General features: G+C 52.8%; 4 protein-coding genes across 4 annotated transcripts; all 4 read left to right on the forward strand.

The window, feature by feature from the left end:
* Positions 1 to 5,331: 5,331 nt before the first annotated feature.
* On the forward strand, positions 5,332 to 7,698 carry SPSK_00711 (uncharacterized protein; the record flags this gene model as incomplete). Its single annotated transcript, XM_016727660.1, has 1 exon — positions 5,332 to 7,698. One exon carries the CDS (start codon positions 5,332 to 5,334, stop codon positions 7,696 to 7,698), a length of 2,367 nt encoding a protein of 788 aa, XP_016584550.1.
* Positions 7,699 to 8,591: 893 nt separating this feature from the next.
* On the forward strand, positions 8,592 to 9,806 carry SPSK_00819 (inositol phospholipid biosynthesis protein Scs3; the record flags this gene model as incomplete). The annotated part of the gene is made up of 1 exon (XM_016727766.1): positions 8,592 to 9,806. The coding sequence occupies one exon, from the start codon at positions 8,592 to 8,594 to the stop codon at positions 9,804 to 9,806; it is 1,215 nt and encodes a 404-aa protein (XP_016584551.1).
* A 396-nt stretch (positions 9,807 to 10,202) lies between these two features.
* SPSK_00855 (ribonuclease HI) lies at positions 10,203 to 11,208 on the forward strand (the record flags this gene model as incomplete). The annotated part of the gene is made up of 2 exons (XM_016727801.1): positions 10,203 to 10,600; positions 10,662 to 11,208. 2 exons carry the CDS (start codon positions 10,203 to 10,205, stop codon positions 11,206 to 11,208), a joined length of 945 nt encoding a protein of 314 aa, XP_016584552.1.
* Positions 11,209 to 11,904: 696 nt separating this feature from the next.
* On the forward strand, positions 11,905 to 14,615 carry SPSK_10336 (protein kinase; the record flags this gene model as incomplete). Its single annotated transcript, XM_016736795.1, has 2 exons — positions 11,905 to 11,951; positions 12,044 to 14,615. The coding sequence occupies 2 exons, from the start codon at positions 11,905 to 11,907 to the stop codon at positions 14,613 to 14,615; spliced, it is 2,619 nt and encodes an 872-aa protein (XP_016584553.1).
* Between the last annotated feature and the right edge of the window lie 3,291 nt (positions 14,616 to 17,906).

The following is a 17,906-nucleotide window of genomic DNA, read 5'->3' on the forward strand; positions in this document are numbered from 1 at the left end:
GTCATTTTCTTACTGACGTTTTTTTTGTTGAGTTATTTCCCCTGCAAGCATTGCCAACGGCGTTCATAAAACTAGACGGGCTGGTGTTTGTCTTTTTTGCGTCTTCATCTTGGCTTCTTACTTCTTGGCACCCAACGATAGAATAATTGACCTGTTTTGCATTACACTTTTGGGCAAATCTCCTAACTCACACTAGATCTGATCTTCACTTTTCGAGATCAGCCATATGAGTTTAAAAAAACCTATAGTCGCACTCGACCGGTCCTTTAGTCCGCGATACTACACCGCGGATTTCCGGTCGACTTGAAAATGCCAATCACCCTCGTCAGAGAACATGTGAATAAAGGAGGCATGATGTCCCACCGTACATTGGGCCATGGTGACGAAACGTTGCCCTCCTGTTCATGGCACCCTCCTGTTCATGGCAGATCGATGACAGGCATCGTGTAGCACTTGTCCGGGCCTATCTCGGAGCGGGATGGGGACCACGAAATGGGAAGAAGGGTGCAAATAACCTATTTCTCCGCACGACGCGCCGGGTGGACTGTGGATATGACGATACTCATCCAGCAGGAAGCCTGGGGAAGCCGGTGGCAGATGCCATGCGAAGATCTTGGGAAGAGCAGAAAGTGGAGAACACATGCAGACAATTTTGAATACCCCGGAGATCAATGGTGAGTTGGCGATACTCCCCGGCGCGATGCGGCGTTATTACCAGAGTTGCAGTCGGACGATCGCCGCCTGGCTAACCGTAAAGCCACACCTGGTCCGGTCTTCTCCACAGGACAAGAGGAGGCTCAAAGGGGGCTGCATATCTTAGTCTACCTCGTAGGGCCTCATCTCTCCTAACGCGTGGATCTGAACGGATATCGGATGGCCATGATGCTGGAGAAAAGGGCAGTGACGCGCAGACGTGCGGCCTTACGGTGGCGTATTGTTCAATTACGGAGTGGAAATAGGAGGAATTACACTGGGCTTGTGACATATAGTTGAAAGGCGTCTATGGAAGAGAAACCAAATTCGAAGCGGATGCATGATGAATGAAGTTGCCGTCGATGCGAAGGCCCTCGATGTCACACGTTTTCACTTAGACAAGCGTAGGGGCCTGGAGAGCCTATGCATGAGCACAGTGGGGAGACAATCTGCATTGCCATCCAATGTACTATTATTGTACGACATACTTTATTGACCAAAATCAAGGGGACGCAGTATGGTTTCGAAACAAGGACAACCGACGATAATTTACCAATCGAGGCCCTAGGAAAGAACCGCAACGGCCATGCTTCGTAGTCACAGCCACAGCCAGCCAATCCAAGCACAAGCTGCGATGGGATCTCGCCGAGAAATCATGGGAGAGGAGAAGAGATGGGACAAGCATAGGGGACCGGCACAAGGATAAGTGACGGGGATTGCAAGGAGCGCATTGTCGAGATACACAGGCAATCTACGACACAGATCATCAAATGAGGAGAGCGTAAACACGCCAGGGAGGGGAATGCCCTGGAAGGCGCCGAACAATAGGTCATGGGCAGCCGCCGCACGATGTTTCACGAACGCAGAGCTAGAGGGCATGGTCCGGCAATATTCGTCGTTAGTGGCCTGGGGGGCCTGGCGATTTCCGGAGGCTGTAATTACGTCGCACGGAGGCTTACTCTTTTGTTGACGGACAGGGGCTCGATGCCGGGAATCTGATCGGATGTGGCGCAGAAACAACTTGACTTGTGCGCAGCCAAACAAATGCGCATCTCGGGACATGGAGCCCAAGATCTTGAGGTTGTGCAAGGAGGATTGGATTGCATGCCGCTGGCAGCGGTCGATGCAGGAAAACGCACACAGACGTAGCAGTGCAACAACGGTGCAAGATGCAACGTTGTGCATCGTCAAGTCTGTTTTGGGACTTGTCGGATGTCTCTTCTCTGGATTGGCTGTGTTCGCCTTAACCTTGCAGGCAATCGCAGCTTCATTTTGTCCCTTTCTGATTCTACTGATTCTCTTTTCTTCGCCATTTTCCAGGGTGTGATGCCCCGAGATCGACGAGAGGCACATGATGGCTGCCATCGTCCGGCCACATTTTCGGAGCAGATGACCACACTTCTGTCTCGTTTCTTGGTATTTCGCTGAGAAGCGTGACGAGAGGAAAGTCCTGCTTGCCGCTTTTCCGCTGTGATGAGACAGTTGTCGTGGATTCACAGCAAGGGGTAAAGGCTCACGATGGCCAACAAAACGTGCGAAGACTCCTAAAAACAGAAGAATTCATACGTCAGAAAGGCCCAATAGCTGAAGGCCACAAAAAAAGAACATGGTCGAAACATGGGACAACAGATCAGATGGTGTGCTGCCAATCAACTGGTGGCAACGGGGCCGTTTTGAAACACGTCTACTTTGTGATCTGTGCGTCTGTTAATGGGTAGAATGCTCTGAAAGAAGGTGACTACCAGTCGTTGGGGGCCGTGGCCGTTTGCTTTTTTTCCAAAACAAGGGGAATGCGGAATGGAGGCAATGGAGGCAAACGGCAGAATACCTGATTGGTGGTTGGAGGTGGCCCAGCCACATGGGCTGCGGCCAAGAGCTGTGCCTGGAAATGACCTGACGTGCGATTCAGGCCTCAATGGTAACTGTAATAGGGTGCGCTTGGCGAGGCATCACAAGCTTCCAAAGAGACAACAATGGCTTGTAATCGGAATTCAACATCGTCACTGCTCCTTTAACTGGCTGGCCTCTTGCCTCCTCCGTTCTTGCCTCCGCAAAGCAGTGCAAGCTGGGAAAGCGCGACAGTGCATGCCACTCCGCGCTCTTTCCCTCCAAAAAAGGACTCCGATCGTCGCCCCGTTGTCCTATTTAGGCAAGAGTGGGCGATCCTCATCATTCCCTTCCATGTATCCCAGCACCCAATTTACGCGCTGCGTGACTTTGCAGCAACGCCCCACTCAGGGATCTGCCGATGCGCCCACCACTTCTGGCCCTCCCCAATCTCCTGGACGCACGACAGCGAATCCCTTGGACGGCAACCACCCTGTTATGACGGCCATCGAGGTGTAAGTACGGAGAGGCTCAGGCTCTGCATTCCACCCGTGATTAATACTCGCCACAACCGCCTGCCAAAAGAAAAGCACCGTTTCATGCATCCCAGGGCTTTTGCCCAATCGTGCAACTGTTGCCCAACGACGGCAAAAACGTGTCTAAAATTCCTCTATACGAAGAATCAGAGGAAAGAATGTCCATCCTGCCCGCTCAAAAAAAAAAAACTATTGGGGTCGTTGTCAGGTACTTACCAGGCGTATATCATGTCACGGTGTGTGACCAGCGCCACCACTACTAATTGATCGCCCAAAGGTCCGTCCCAGACGGTGGTGAGTGATGTGCAAACCGGGCTCGGCCAGCTCATCAGCGTCCCTTTGCCATGCGTTTCTGGTTCTTCGGCTTCGCAATGTCTCGAATGGCTCTCTTGTCTTCCACCCAGGCCGCGACCCAGTCGCTTTTCTCACTTGGCGAGACCGTCGTTCTTGCCGCCGACCTCTCCTGTAGCTCTTGGCCCCATTTGTACGTCCTGTAACCAATCCAAGGCCCACGGCCAAGGATCGCCCGAAGCCATCTTGTGGCATTTGGTCCAGCATGCGACCGTGAAGCCGCGCGCAGGAGGTGGATGAAAAGCCCAGCTACGCGACGACAAGAGGCTGGCCATGTCCGTAGCATACGATGTACGAGAGCAAGCAAAAAAGGCGCGGCCGGGAGCTGTGGCCACGGACCCTGCCTGGCGAATATCGAGGACAGGAGTACGAATTAACACGACCATGCAACATGGGCCGGAGGATAAAAACGATGCGACCGGGAGTGCACTGACTGTGTTTTCCCTTCCCTGGTCGTTCTCTTCATCGTCTCCTTGTCTTCATCTCTATTTCGTACCGGTTCACACGGTCCCACGTTTGCACAATAAACTTCACACTCGCCGTCCCCTTTCCCCTGTCGTTGTTCCTTTGGTGGCCCCCTGCGCCTTGCCCTCTTATTCACTCTTCCATCTCACTTTCCTTTTTAATTTTTCTCATTGGGCGTCTCCCTTGAGTATTTTTCTTGTCAAGGTTTTCCCTCACTGTACGCACCTTCCTCTCGGCGCGTTGCGTCTGCAGAGCCCCTTCCCATTGTATTATATAACTTGACGTGCATATCCGCATCTTCGCTGCTTTCCATTTTCGTCGACCTCCTTCTGACCTACATCCATCGTCGTCCCCCAGACTATCTTTACCTCCTTTTCTTTCTTTTCTTTCCGGGTCTTTTATTTTAGCTTTCTTTTACCCTTACTCTCGTTGATCACCACCGCGGCCTGATTCTCTCCCTCTTCATCGGCTGCACCCATCGTTCTTCCCCTCTGTCGCACCACAACCAGCTATCACGACGCCGGTCGCTCCTTCCTCTTTTGTCTCCTTCCTTACCTTCCACAAACCGATCCGGAAGCATCTCGGTCCTTCAGAGCCCTACCGTCGCTTGGCTATAGCTATTGTCCTTTTCCCACCTTTCCTCTGCATTCTTTTCTCTGCTCGTTTCCTACGTCTCTGAAAAAAAATACCAATTTCCAAGTCTTGGTCTCGACGACCCCAACTGCGCAAGTCGCCCTCTATCCTTTGTTTGTCTTCTTCGTCCCCAGTTTCGCTTTCTTCTTTTTGCATATATAAAGTCGACGATCCTACTCTTCGAGCGGGAACCTTTCGTTCATCTGTCAACACTTCCCTCTTTGTCACTGTGGACTCGCCATCGGACGACGTTGCCCTCTCGTGTAAGTTGGCCACTATTCTCCTTGCCTTTCCAACAAAATACGATGCTGTTCCTTTTTGTCGTTGTCGCTTTGTCGCCTTGTCACCTCGTCATATCCCGCACCAAAATAACGGAGCCTTTGTTTTGGACTTGCTTCCCTTGTCGATTCTCTGTTGCCTGCGAGTCTGCTTTGGCCCCTTGCTGCACTGCTCTTTAACCTCGTGGCCATTCAAAGAACAAAGACCTGCGCGCAAGATCTTTCCTTTGATGCCAGATCCCTACTACCTCACATATAACATGAGCCGTCAGACATGCCACTTCACTGTTCAGGGGGATGAACACGATGGCCGTTCACTTGGACAGCTTGCCATGCTTCCGTACATAACCAAAAGACACTTTCCATTTCCATTCTTGTTTCCTCTTGCCCTTCTGCCACACTTTTTTTAATTCGTTTTTAGCAAACCTTTTTTGCCCTTGGGGTTACCTTCCGTTTCGGTTCAAAAACTAATATCAAAAGCAAGAACAGGAATTTCCTCCTCGCACTAGAACAAGACATCAAGCATTAGCTGGCTCTAATCTCGCAAGATGGGCTTTTCTACTCGCCTTACAGCCGCGCTCGCGCTGGCTGCAAGCCTCATTACTCCCATTGTCGCGGCACCTGCCGTCGAGTACCCCATCGCCGAGCGCGACGGGGCTACCGCCTCTGCCGCGGCTGCTTCGAGCTACTGGGTTGCCAACATTGAACGCAGAGGCACTGTGCCGTTCGGTGCCTCTGACTACCAGGTCTTTCGCAATGTCATGGACTTCGGTGCCAAGGGTGACGGTGTGACCGACGACACCGCTGCCATCAACAACGCCATCTCCTCTGGCGGCCGCTGTGGCCAAGGCTGTGACTCGAGCACGACGTCGCCTGCTCTTGTGTATTTCCCGCCCGGCAAGTACCTCGTCAGCGCGCCCATCATCCAGTACTACTACACCCAGCTCGTCGGTGACGCCATCAACCCGCCCACCCTGCTTGCCAGTGCTAGCTTTACCGGCATAGCCGTGGTTGACTCGGATCCCTATGACAACACCGGCAACAACTGGTGGACCAACCAGAACAACTTCTTCCGCCAGGTCCGCAACTTCGTCATCGACCTCACGCAGATGCCCTTCACTGCAGGCGCCGGTATTCATTGGCAGGTCGCCCAGGCAACCAGCCTGCAGAACATCGTCTTCAACATGCGCACCGACGGCGGCACTGCCAACAAGCAGCTCGGCATTTTCATGGACAACGGCTCTGGTGGCTTCATGGCTGACCTGGTCTTCAACGGCGGCGAGTACGGCGCTTTCTTTGGCAACCAGCAGTTTACCACCCGCAACCTCACCTTCAACAACTGCCAGACTGCCATCTTCATGAACTGGAACTGGGCCTGGACGCTGCAGGACGTCACCATCAACAACTGCGGTGTCGGCGTTGATATGAGCAACGGCGGCTCCGTCCAGACCGTTGGCTCGGTCCTCTTCCTCGACAGCACCGTCACTAACACGCCTATTGGTGTGAAGACCGCCTACCACCCAGTGTCGTCGTCCACCAACGGCACGCTCGTCATTGACAATGTTGACATGACCAACAACGTGCCCGTTGCCGTTTCCGACTCGACTAGCTCGTCCACCATCCTGCCCGGCAACACCAAGATCACTTCGTGGATTCAGGGCAATGTTCCCAGCTCTGGCGGCGCTAGCAGCGCGGTTCAGGGCTCGCAGACGGCCGTCAACAAGCCATCGGTCCTCCTCGACTCCACTGGCAAGATCTTTGCGCGCAGCCGTCCCCAGTACGAGACTGTCCCCGCCAGTAGCTTTGTCTCTGTCAAGGCTGCTGGTGCCAAGGGCGATGGCGTGACCGATGACACGACCACCATCCAGGCTGTCTTCAACAGCATCACCTCGGGCCAGATTGTGTACTTTGACCACGGCAACTACCTCGTCACCAGTACCATCAAGGTCCCCCCCAACGTCCGTATCACTGGCGAGATCTGGCCCGTCATCATGGCCGGTGGCAACGGCTATTTCTCGGACGCTGGTAACACGAAGCCAGTCTTCCAGGTAGGCCAGACCGGCGACTCGGGTGCTGTCGAGATCTCTGACATTCTGTTTGCCACGGTCGGCCCCCAGCCCGGTGCCGTCATGGTCGAGTGGAACCTCAAGGGCTCGTCTGCTGGCGCTGCTGGCATATGGGACGCGCACGTCCGTATCGGTGGTGCTGCCGGCACGAACCTGCAGCTGGCCCAGTGCGCAAAGAACCCGACCGTCACTGCGCCTGCCGACCCCAACTGTCTGGGTGCTGGCCTCATGCTGCACGTCACTTCGGGTGCCTCGTCGCTCTACGTGGAGAACGCCTGGTTCTGGACTGCTGATCACGACCTCGAGCCGTCGGCCAAATCGCAGCAGATCAACGTCTTCAACGGTCGCGGTGTTCTGATCGAGTCTCGGGGCCCCGTTTGGATGGTCGGCACCGCCTCGGAGCACAGCGTCCTGTACAACTACCAGCTCACCTCGGCCAGCAATGTGTACATGGGCCTGATCCAGACGGAGACCCCCTACTACCAGGGCAACCCCGACGCGCGGACGCCGTATGCCAGCCAAACTGCACTGTCGGACCCCAGCTTTGAATCGTGCACTGACGCGACCTGCGCTCGTGCCTGGGGTCTGCGCATCATCAACTCGACTGACGTGTTCGTGTATGGTGCTGGTCTCTACTCCTTCTTTGACAACTACGACCAGACGTGCCTGGACACGGAAAGTTGCCAAGACAACATTGTCAGCGTGGAGTCGTCCCAGGCGTTCCTTTACGGCCTCAGCACGAAGGCCTCGGTCAACATGGTCAACGTTAACGGAGTGTCGGTGGCTAAGGACGCCAACAACCGCAACAACTTCTGCGCGACGCTGGCGCTCGTCTCGGTGAAGGCGTAGTGTCACTACCTCAATGAACATGAACCCATGACCATGATACGATTACGATCAACGGGTCAGGACGTCTGCCATCTTGCCATTTGGGATCTTCACTTGAACATTTTTTTCTTCTCGTTTCTTTTTTTTTTTCTTTTTTCTTCTTTTTTTCTTTTTCCTTTCATCACCACCATCCCTCACTCATAAACCACAAACCAACCTCCTTTCGATTCGTCACACTCGCTTCACTGCCCCGTTTCATAACCCTCCATTTCACCCCTTCTATTCGTTTTTCATCATGTCTGGCTGTCTTCGGGCAGCTGGAAAATGCATGTGCATTGGCGTCGGTGGACAGACCATTTCATTTTCATTGTCGAAGATTAAAAGTTCAAAGAGAGCACGGCCTCTTTTTGAAAAGTTGTCGGGTAGAAACCTTGACCGTAATAAAACAAAATTTCAAAAATAATAAGTTAAAATTGTATTGTGATACAATGCAAACGAGAAGTCATCTGCTGCGAAAAGTTTGTCAATGTATGATACGACCAGGTGTAAGTGTGTTGTATCGTTGGCTTGATGGAGACCTGAAGTGGGTCTGGTTTCGCGTCTGGCACGTGATCGATATCCAGACGTCATCGGTTTTTGCTCGGTTGCTGAACAAGCTCTGGTAGCAAAAGCCAAACGACGCTATTTTGGCCCCAAGTTCCCAGCGCCTCGATTCATTGATGTCCCATTGCTGCCTCGAATGCCAGCGACGGCCTACGGCACCGTGGCCTCTTCCTCGCTTCTCCACGGCCCATTGGCTTTCTTTCTTTCTGATCTATCAATTTGCTTCCTCGCAAGGTAGCAGTTACATACAATTTGGCCGACAGCTTTGATTCTTTGATTCCCCTTCCTCCCCTTCAACCTCGACTTCCGTTATGGCCTCATCGCCTCGACCGGCCGAACCTCAGCTGCGACAGAAGCCCAAGATGGCCGATACGCCTGCGTCTGCATCCTCTACCCCCGCTCCTGCAGCGCGCCGTGGCTCGCCATTCCTGCCGACCTCGCGCGAGTCCCTCCTTCTCGCCGTCTTCCCGGTTCTCCTCCTCTTCGGCACCCTCTTTAGCCTGCTGTCCCCGCAGACGCGCGCGGCCGCCGCCGCCGGAGCAGCTTCGACAGGCAGCGGGCCTGGCTCAGGAACAGCGCACTACCCGCAGACACCGAGCCTCGCGCCGAGCTACTTTGCGCGCAAGGACAACCTACTCAACGTCTTCTTCGTCAAGCGCGGCTGGTTCTGGATCACGGTCACGTTTGCATTTTTTGTCGGCACCCACCCGTACTATGCTGAGCCCAGCGCACCCCGAAAACACGTTCTGGGCCGTCGTTCTGCCGCTGTCCTCCGATGGGGCCTTGTCACCGGCTGGTGGTTCCTCGTCACGCAGTGGTTCTTTGGTCCCGCCCTCATCGACCGCAACTACCGCCTCACGGGCGGCGGCTGCCAGGCCCTGCAGGCTTTGACCGACGAGGCGGGTGCGGCTGCTTCGTCGGGCGAGGGTGGCAAGCACGCCGAAGCGACATACCAGTTTCTAGAGGCCGCCACGGCTTCGGCCTGCAAGCACGCCGGCGGCCAGTGGCGCGGCGGTCACGACATTAGCGGGCACGTTTTCCTCTTGGTGCTGGGCACGACGTTTTTGGCGCAGGAGGTTGGCTGGGTGCTGTGGCGCCAGGCGCAGCGGCGAGCGGCCATCTCGGGTGGCGTGTCTGGCAGCACGAGCCACAGCAGCAGCGCAGCGCGTGTCGTCGACACACGATTGCTGGTCATGGACGACGGCGCTGTCAAGTCGGCCGAAGTCGAGGCCGGCCTAGCCACCGGCAGAACCGGCGAGCAGAACAGCAGTGCAGCCCGTGCCGGTCTCATGCAGCCTGATACCCGCAGTGCCAACGCGGCCCTATTGTCGCGCGTTGCCCTGCGCGTGACTGCAGCCGCGATTGGCCTCAGTTTGTGGATGCTGTTGATGACAGCAATCTACTTCCACACGTGGTTCGAAAAGCTTACTGGTCTTCTCGTTGCGCTGGTGGCCTTTTACAGTGTGTACGTGCTGCCGCGGTGGGTACCGGCCCTGCGGCGCGTCGTCGGGTTGCCCGGGTTGTAATCGATATGAAACGGTAGCAGGCAGGCCGAGAAGCTTTGTTCGAAGAGCTCATTGTTGCACCCTGTGCACGGCTTGGACTGTTTTCTTTAACACATAGTTAGCTAGGACATTCATGTAAACGAGCTCATTTAGACTTCGTATTTGTCGATTTGGGAACAGATACTACGGCATGATGACGTAGATTACGTGCTTCGTCTTCGTGACCTTACTTGTCGGACCCACCGGCCCTGAAGGTCACGTGCAGGCCCCTAGATGGTTGTCCTGTCCCAGAGAGGCCTCGCCAGCCATTCCTTTAGAATGCCGTGCAACGTTAACCCAGTAACCCTAATGTGTTTTCAAACATCATGTACAATTGTCTCCAAGCTTAGTCGGCGTCCACCATCTTAACCTACAGCTATGCCTCGCGGCTGGTACCTAGCCCAAGGGCTGATCCCACTCGGTGAAAGCAGTAGCGACGACGAGGAGGGGCCCTGTGAGCTCCCTAATGGTCGCGTGGTCTGTGGCCCTCATGGTCTGGTTGTCTGCCCCCGGTGCTGCTCGGATTACAGCTTCATGGATGATGTTCTTAGTGGAAGCTCCGATGTTGAGGATACCGACGCGGAAGATGAGGATGAAGATGAGGATGAAGATGAGGATGACTTCACAAACGACAACATTCCTTTGGCACCCCCGACCGTTGGCCTAGAACTGATTCGAGGAACCGGGCAAGTCTTTCCTACCAAATTCACCCCAGCAGCTCCACTTGCTCCTCTGGAGCTGTTCTCTGGCCGCAAAGCCAATATGGCTGTGACAAGGTAGGTATATGTACACGCACAAGTAACGAGAGATGGCATTTTGCTCATATGTCTTCCCCAGAATCACTCTCCGAAATGACACTGGTACCGGCCTGATCCGCACAGACGGTGCTTGCCTGAACAACGGCCAACGAAACCCAACCGCCGGCTGCGGTTTCTGGGACGGACTTGGTCCGTCGGGTGACCAGCACACTGTATCGTTCCGTTTAGAGAAACAAGGCCCCTTCGGCGATCCCCATGAACAGACCAGCAACCGGGCAGAACTCCGTGCCGTCATTGCAGCCTTGCGCTTTCGGTATTGGCCCGGAGAGGGTTTCCACACGCTCGTCATTGCCACAGATTCTGAATATGCGGTCGAGGGATGCACCACCTGGGCTCGGACATGGATCCGGAACGGCTGGAGGACGCGGTTGGGGCCCGTCAAGAATAAGGATATGTGGGAGGCTCTACTGGGGGAGGTTGAGCGTTTCGACCACAACGGGATGGCTGTTAAGTTCTGGAGAATTCCAAGAGAGGCGAATATGGTTGCTGATGCAGCTGCAAAGAGCGGTGCAGGGGAGCCAGATGCACCTGAAGAATGGGGTGACGTCTACGGCCTGAATTTTTGATGGGATATAGCTTGAAGGCGCGAGGGCAAAATTGGTTGGGGTCGACAACAAAATAATCGTTCACTCGATATGCTGTAACGAGTCGGACTGCTCTAAGATACAAGATTGCAAAGACCGGTTAGGGTAGCCGCGGGATCATATAGTTTATACCTATTGTTCTTTCTGAAAGTCGATATGAAAATGAAAAAAAGAGAAGAAAAACATTCACCAGGGATACCGAGAAGTCGAAGTGGCACGACGTGTATCACTCCACTCAATTGGGGATTAGTCCATACACATATAATTCATGATTTTTTTTTTTTTTTTTTTTTTTGGCGATTATTGGAAGACGTTCTTTGGTAGCTGAAGCTAAACCTCCAGGTTGGCTCTGGCGCGCTAAATTGCGGGTCGTGTGGCCAGGGCAAGTGCGTTCCCCGCAGAAGGTCGTCGCGCTAGCAGTGCTCGTGCCAGCCACACTTGCAGTTTTCCTGCGGTTTACAATTACGACGCTCTTTCCCTTTGTCGTACCAATGGGTACGACCTGGCCCTGTCCATTTACGGAAACAACGAACCACACAAAGAACTTGTTTTGTCGACTCTCGTTTGGCTTTTGCCAAAACGGAGAGAAGAATCTATCGACAACTCTCTTCCGCACACAGCCAGAAATGCATTCACTCCCTGTCGTCTCGCTCACTCGAGAACAGCGAACGACCAACCATGTCCCTGATTCCCTACCACCCGCAGGAAGGGCGAGAAATCATGCTGTAAGAACCCCGACTACGTCATGTGGAGCTCCGCTTTAGGGATTGAGCTTCACCTCTGCTAGAGGACAAGGACAATTGAATTGACCTCCTAGGCGCCACCGCAACGCGATTGTTGTGCACGATCCGACATCGCAACGACTCGAGATCCGCGGCGTTGCCGAGTGCCCGACATGTCACCGTCCACTACGATCGGCTTCGCCCGAGCGGCCTCACTATGGTGACGACAGTCTCCGCAACAGCTCCTCAACGGGCCACCATGGCTACGGTCGGCACGAGGGCTACGTCGATCCAAACTACTTCCGCATGCTACGCGCCGGCCACCATGTCGGGCAGCTGCGCGCCGCGCCGTCGCTCTCGTCGCCGCCTTCGGTCTCGGGAGTCCGATCGTCGGGCACAACACCTCGCGCAGGACGAAGTAGTCCGCTTCGACGGCTGTTCCAACCTCTCGTCGGACGTGCGGAGGCCGACACCGACACCGATGCGGACAGTGTCTCCTCGGTCGACGGCAACGGTGACGCGTTCGACCCCGACGGCGGCAGTGCAGCACCTGCAGCCGCCTCTGCATCTTCCTCCGTACCCCGCGACATGCCCAACGACGCCGAGTTCGTCTCCAGCACTCCTTACGTGCCCAACGACGCGGCGAATCCCATTAACAAGGAGGCGTTCAGTCCCAACTACTTCCAGACTTTTTTCGTCGAGGAACGCGAGCTCGGACGCGGCGGCAAGGGTGTTGTGTTGCTGGTTCGGCACGAAATCGACGGCTGCCAGCTGGGCTACTTTGCATGCAAACGTGTGCCTGTTGGCGACGACCATGCCTGGCTTGAGAAGGTCCTTGTCGAGGTCGAGCTGCTGGCCAAGCTGTCGCACCCGAATCTCGTGTCGTATCGCCATGTATGGCTCGAGAACGTCACGCTCAACCGCTTCGGCCCCAGCGTGGCCTGCGCGTTCATATTGCAGCAGTACTGCAACGGCGGCGACCTGCACCGTTACATCATTGGAGACCAGCCTAAAGAAGCCACCAAAGAGGAGCTCAAGGCCCGTATGCGCCGTGTATCTAAAGGCCAGGCTGAGCGGCCGCGGGATCTTTTTGGATCGTACCGACACCTGGCCTTTGACGAGATCTACTCACTTTTCAAAGACATCACATCCGGCCTGGCCTATCTGCATGCCGCCAACTACATCCACCGCGACCTCAAGCCTAGCAACTGCCTATTGCACCGCGAAGGCCGCATCATCACCTGTCTGATCAGTGACTTTGGCGAGGTGCAGGCTGAAAATGTTGCACGCAAATCGACGGGCACGACGGGCACTATATCGTACTGTGCACCCGAAGTGTTGCGGCAGGATACTGTCACTGGGCTCTACGGCAACTTCACGACCAAGTCGGACGTCTTCTCGCTCGGCATGATCTTGTACTTTATGTGCTTTGGCCGCCTGCCGTATCGCAGCGCCAATGCCGTCAACGAAGAGCTCGAGGACGTCGATGAGCTGCGTGCCGAGATATCGGGCTGGAAGGGCTTTCATTACGAGCGTCGTGAGCGGCCTGACCTGCCGTCCAAGCTGTACCAGCTGCTGATGCGGATGCTGTCTGTCAACCCTGCCGAGCGACCCAGCGCCAACGAGGTGCTCTTGGCGATGCGCACTGATTCAAACGGCCTCGACGGGGTCGGCTTTGGGATTCCCCGGAGCGGCTCATCCTCGTCGGCCACCATATCACCAACCGTCGGGATCAGTGGCCGTCGCATACAGAATCTTGATTCACCCCTCTCATCCACGCCCGTACCTGATCCCTCCAAAACAACTAACCCTCTCGAGGGAGAGACGACTCAGCGTGTCAAGGACTTGGACGAGGCTGTTATTGATGACTCGGACGACCTGCCCTCGCCATTCGTACAGTCTTCGGCGCGCAACGGTTTGGCACATTCGAACAGCCACAGTTCCTCAACATCACTCACACTTACACGCAGCCATGGTAGCCACGGTAGTCATGCCGGTCGGTCGCCCGATCGAGGCGGCCACCCGATGATCACCAGGAGTGCCGACGTAGGCCAACAACGCGCGTCCGCACAAACAACTCCCGTAGCACTCTCGCCTCGGCGGCGGCCACAGCGGCAACTCCATCCAGACGGCGACGATTTTGACGAGAGAGCCAATGAAAGCGACCGAGATCCACGGCCACACATGGCCACGCCTCTACTGGGACGGCAATCTGACAGCGCCGCGGTGCCCCCGTATCTCTTGATGCCACCGCCTCAGTCTCCCTTTGTGGAGGCGCGCCACCGCACCGCATTCTTCCTGCAACGTCACGCCGCCACCGTCGACTTTGCGCTTCGTACCGTCCTATTTCTCGTCAAGATGGCCAGCCTCACCAGACCATGCTGGCCCTATACTACCCGTTTTGGTGTCGGCGCATCGCTGTTGCTTCTAGCCGCCCTCGACCTCGGCGTCCCCCGCGCCGACAGCACCAACAGTACCCGAACATTTATTAGCTACCCAACCCACACACGTCCCCAACCCCAGTGGCGCTGGGACTGGCGCGTCAGTGCCTTGTTGTTCGTGCTACACTTTGTCGTGCTTGCGCTTGCTTCCCACGCCGAGGTGCTATGCAGTGCAGTCAGTGGCGGTAGCCAAGAGGTGTGGGACACGTGGGAGGGCGACCGTTAAATGAAACGTCCACAACACCGCTCTTGTAACCATATCCAACCACGCACGGAGGCCTCCTTGTCTCTTTTTGTTCTTTAGGCGAACCTTGACTAAAAAGAATAATACAATATGGTGAAGGCACTTTTGAATACCGTAGACAAGTGTGTGCCTCAGTATGAAAGAACAATGACTGAAAGAGGGGAAAGGAGAGAGGTGCCCATAAAGACCTAATAATGAATATGGTATGTGGAGGTCCAGGTCGCAAACAAAAATAATTATGATGCAATGATGAAGAGGGGCTGTTTGTTGTAATCGCATATACCTAGGCATTTTGTATTATCGCGCAATTATCTCGCAGTCAGATCATCTTGATTTCGTTTACGAGCGTTTGATGAAAAATGCCAATGCAGTAAATTAATGCATTCTCTTATCTGTGGCATCTCGCCATGTGACCAATTGCACTGGTTCGTCTCATGGCGTCAACGTGGGATAATACAAAGAAGGAATAAGGAGAGAAGCTCATATAGACGCGGGAGAAGCGGCATGCACATCTCTGCGGCCGGGGTTGTGTATCATATTGACGACAAACTGAAAATGACATGCCCTCAAAAAGTAAGGAGGGGACGAAGAAGCCCTTTGAAAGGACATGCCACATATACATGCGGTCGTATTATTATGTCCCGTTTCAAGAGAGCTTTTCTGTGCCGTCCCCCTCTCGTTCTTACAACTCAAGCGTGCCGTGGTTCGTCGGCCGGTTTTTGTCTGTCCTCGCTCCTGTTCTTAAATTAGATTCCATTTTCTGCATTAGTATTCGCTTTGGTATCGTTTTCATATTTCGTCCCTTCATCATCCGTTGTCCTTTGATGCTTGCTCGATGATCTCTGGCGGACACCCAAAAGAGGATATCCCGAGGCAGGAAGCGGCTCGGGTGGTTGCGTCTGCCTTCACACGTGCCACGACAAGTTCCCAACCATTAAAAAAGATGGTCTACGTTGCGGATACAAGTTACATTCGGCTCATCCCATCAGTCCACTGTTACAATACACCGGTGTTTCTCTTTGCCTTTCTTGTCGATCTTCACATTTGACGTCAACTTCCAGGCGCCGTTCATGACGCTCAGGACTAGAAGGATAATACAAATAAATGCTATTGGAACCTAGAGACAACGCGACCTCCACCCCTCTTTAACTCAGGTCTTTATAGCTCTGCAAATATATACATCGCAGACCTTGTCATCCATTTGTTCTTATTTGCTTGATTCTTCTTTATCGCATGAACCGTTTTATTCTCAGTTGAAAAACCAATACAGCAAGAATAGGCCGTACATATAACAGACCATAAGACGGCGACGTATCAACGGTGACCCTTATACGCACTGGTCATGCGTTTGCTAGCTATAACCAACTGTGGAGGCTTGCCAATAAGTCCAGAACTTAGATAAGGATAAAGGCGGCGAGTAATTCAAAATGGAAGCTACGATACCTTCCCTACGAGTATTCCGAATGGTGCTTCGCATGTTTGCAACAGTGTCTGGCTGCAATGCGAGTTTATCTCTATGATGTAAAATCACTGGAGTAGTGAATAAATGCCACATATTGGATAGTGTCTAAAGAGTAGTCGAAAGCGGCGAATCTGGAATGTAAAAGTGACTTGACAATAGTGAAATAGGAAAAGGACCTAGTTTTTATTAGTAAAGATAGGGTTTAATCGAGACGAATAAACGGCTTACTGAAGACTAAAACATTATTTGAATCTCGGTTAGGGAGGGTAAGACAGAGGTCGATACGAAGATACCCATAACGATGAGACAATAATGGCATAGTCTTACATGTGGGCTTTGGCCTGTTGTGTTACTTATGAGGTCGGTTAGAATTGATGTCCACCCTCTGATTCCGATCTGTCTTCCCCTCTGCCTTATCGATACCTACGATCCATTAATTTCCTTCATGATATTATGTCCATTCGCGTGTTGCGTGTTGCTAAGTCCCTTACTACCACACAGTATTGAGGCCATCTGGGTACCTCATTTATTGCATATTGATGAACAGAGTTCGAGTGGATATGTCATATCTGAATGAGTTGTAAAGGTCAACCTCCTATAATAGCTATGCGCCCGACTTTCCCACTCTCACCCTCTTTTTTGGTCACATTACCTCTTCTTTCAAATGTTCACGGGGTAGATGGGGGGCAAGCACCCTTTCACTATTATAATAGTGTGGTTCCAAAATACTGCACCTGTGCAAGCATGGCCGGCTCACCATCATATCCTGAAATCGTACTACCTCTATTAAGGAGCCGAATATAATAAATCTGTAAGGTCCAACTTGACTTGAAAGCATACACTAGATTGACAACAGGATACGAAATCCCGTCCTCTTCTTTGAGCTCGCAAATGTCCCGGGATATAAATATAAAGGCACCCTTAGGAAGGTAAGAGACATCTAGGACACTCTTTAAACCCTTACTACATATTCTCAGATATTCGAATTACAGGAGTCCATTTCACACGCAAGTACACGGCACCTCAAATAATCTCACGTCTCTTCCACATTCATACTTTGATTCCTCTGGGTCCTCAAATCCCACTACGCACACATCGACCAAACCACCACAATGTGCACCCGCAAGATTTTTATTCATCACCGGTGTGGTCATCCTATTACAGAACTCCTAGAAATCTGTGACAACGTTGAGTGCAAATCGGTATACGATCTGGCCGTTGTCACTAACAAGTACACTTGCGTCACTCCATCCTGCATGTTTTACGGGCACTTCTAAAACAAACACCAACAAGATACAACCTACTCTCTTTACTTCAACGTACCCTTCTCCGGTATATTACTCTAAGCATCGAGCGATGAATTACTACCAAGAAAAACACGAAATCACGGCCTACAATACTATGAACCGAGAACATATCCCTACAAAGCATGAAAAGCTTAAAGCATATATATAAATAACTAAGGATTACCTAAATCACGTAAAACAAAACTTCCTTAAAAACTTACATAAATGTAATATAATCTATTATAACACGATACTTAAATTTAACCGCATTTTTTTCTTAAAATACGGCCCTTACAAACATAAACTGTATAAAATAACAAAACAAAAACCAAATAAAAAGACAAAGTTCAAAAACTTTCATATAAAGAAAAGAACCAGTAGATTAATAAGAGTTTCCGTCCGGAAATCTTACCGACAGCATCGAGTCCCTCCATTCACAAGTGATTTCATCCTTATAAAAAATAACAGGATACTTTAACCTTAACGATAAATCTACATCGCCATTTCGTAGGTCAGTGTTGAGAT

The sequence above is a fragment of the Sporothrix schenckii genome (assembly GCF_000961545.1).
Source record: "Sporothrix schenckii 1099-18 chromosome Unknown Cont48, whole genome shotgun sequence".
NCBI classification, from domain to species: Eukaryota; Fungi; Ascomycota; class Sordariomycetes; order Ophiostomatales; family Ophiostomataceae; genus Sporothrix; species Sporothrix schenckii.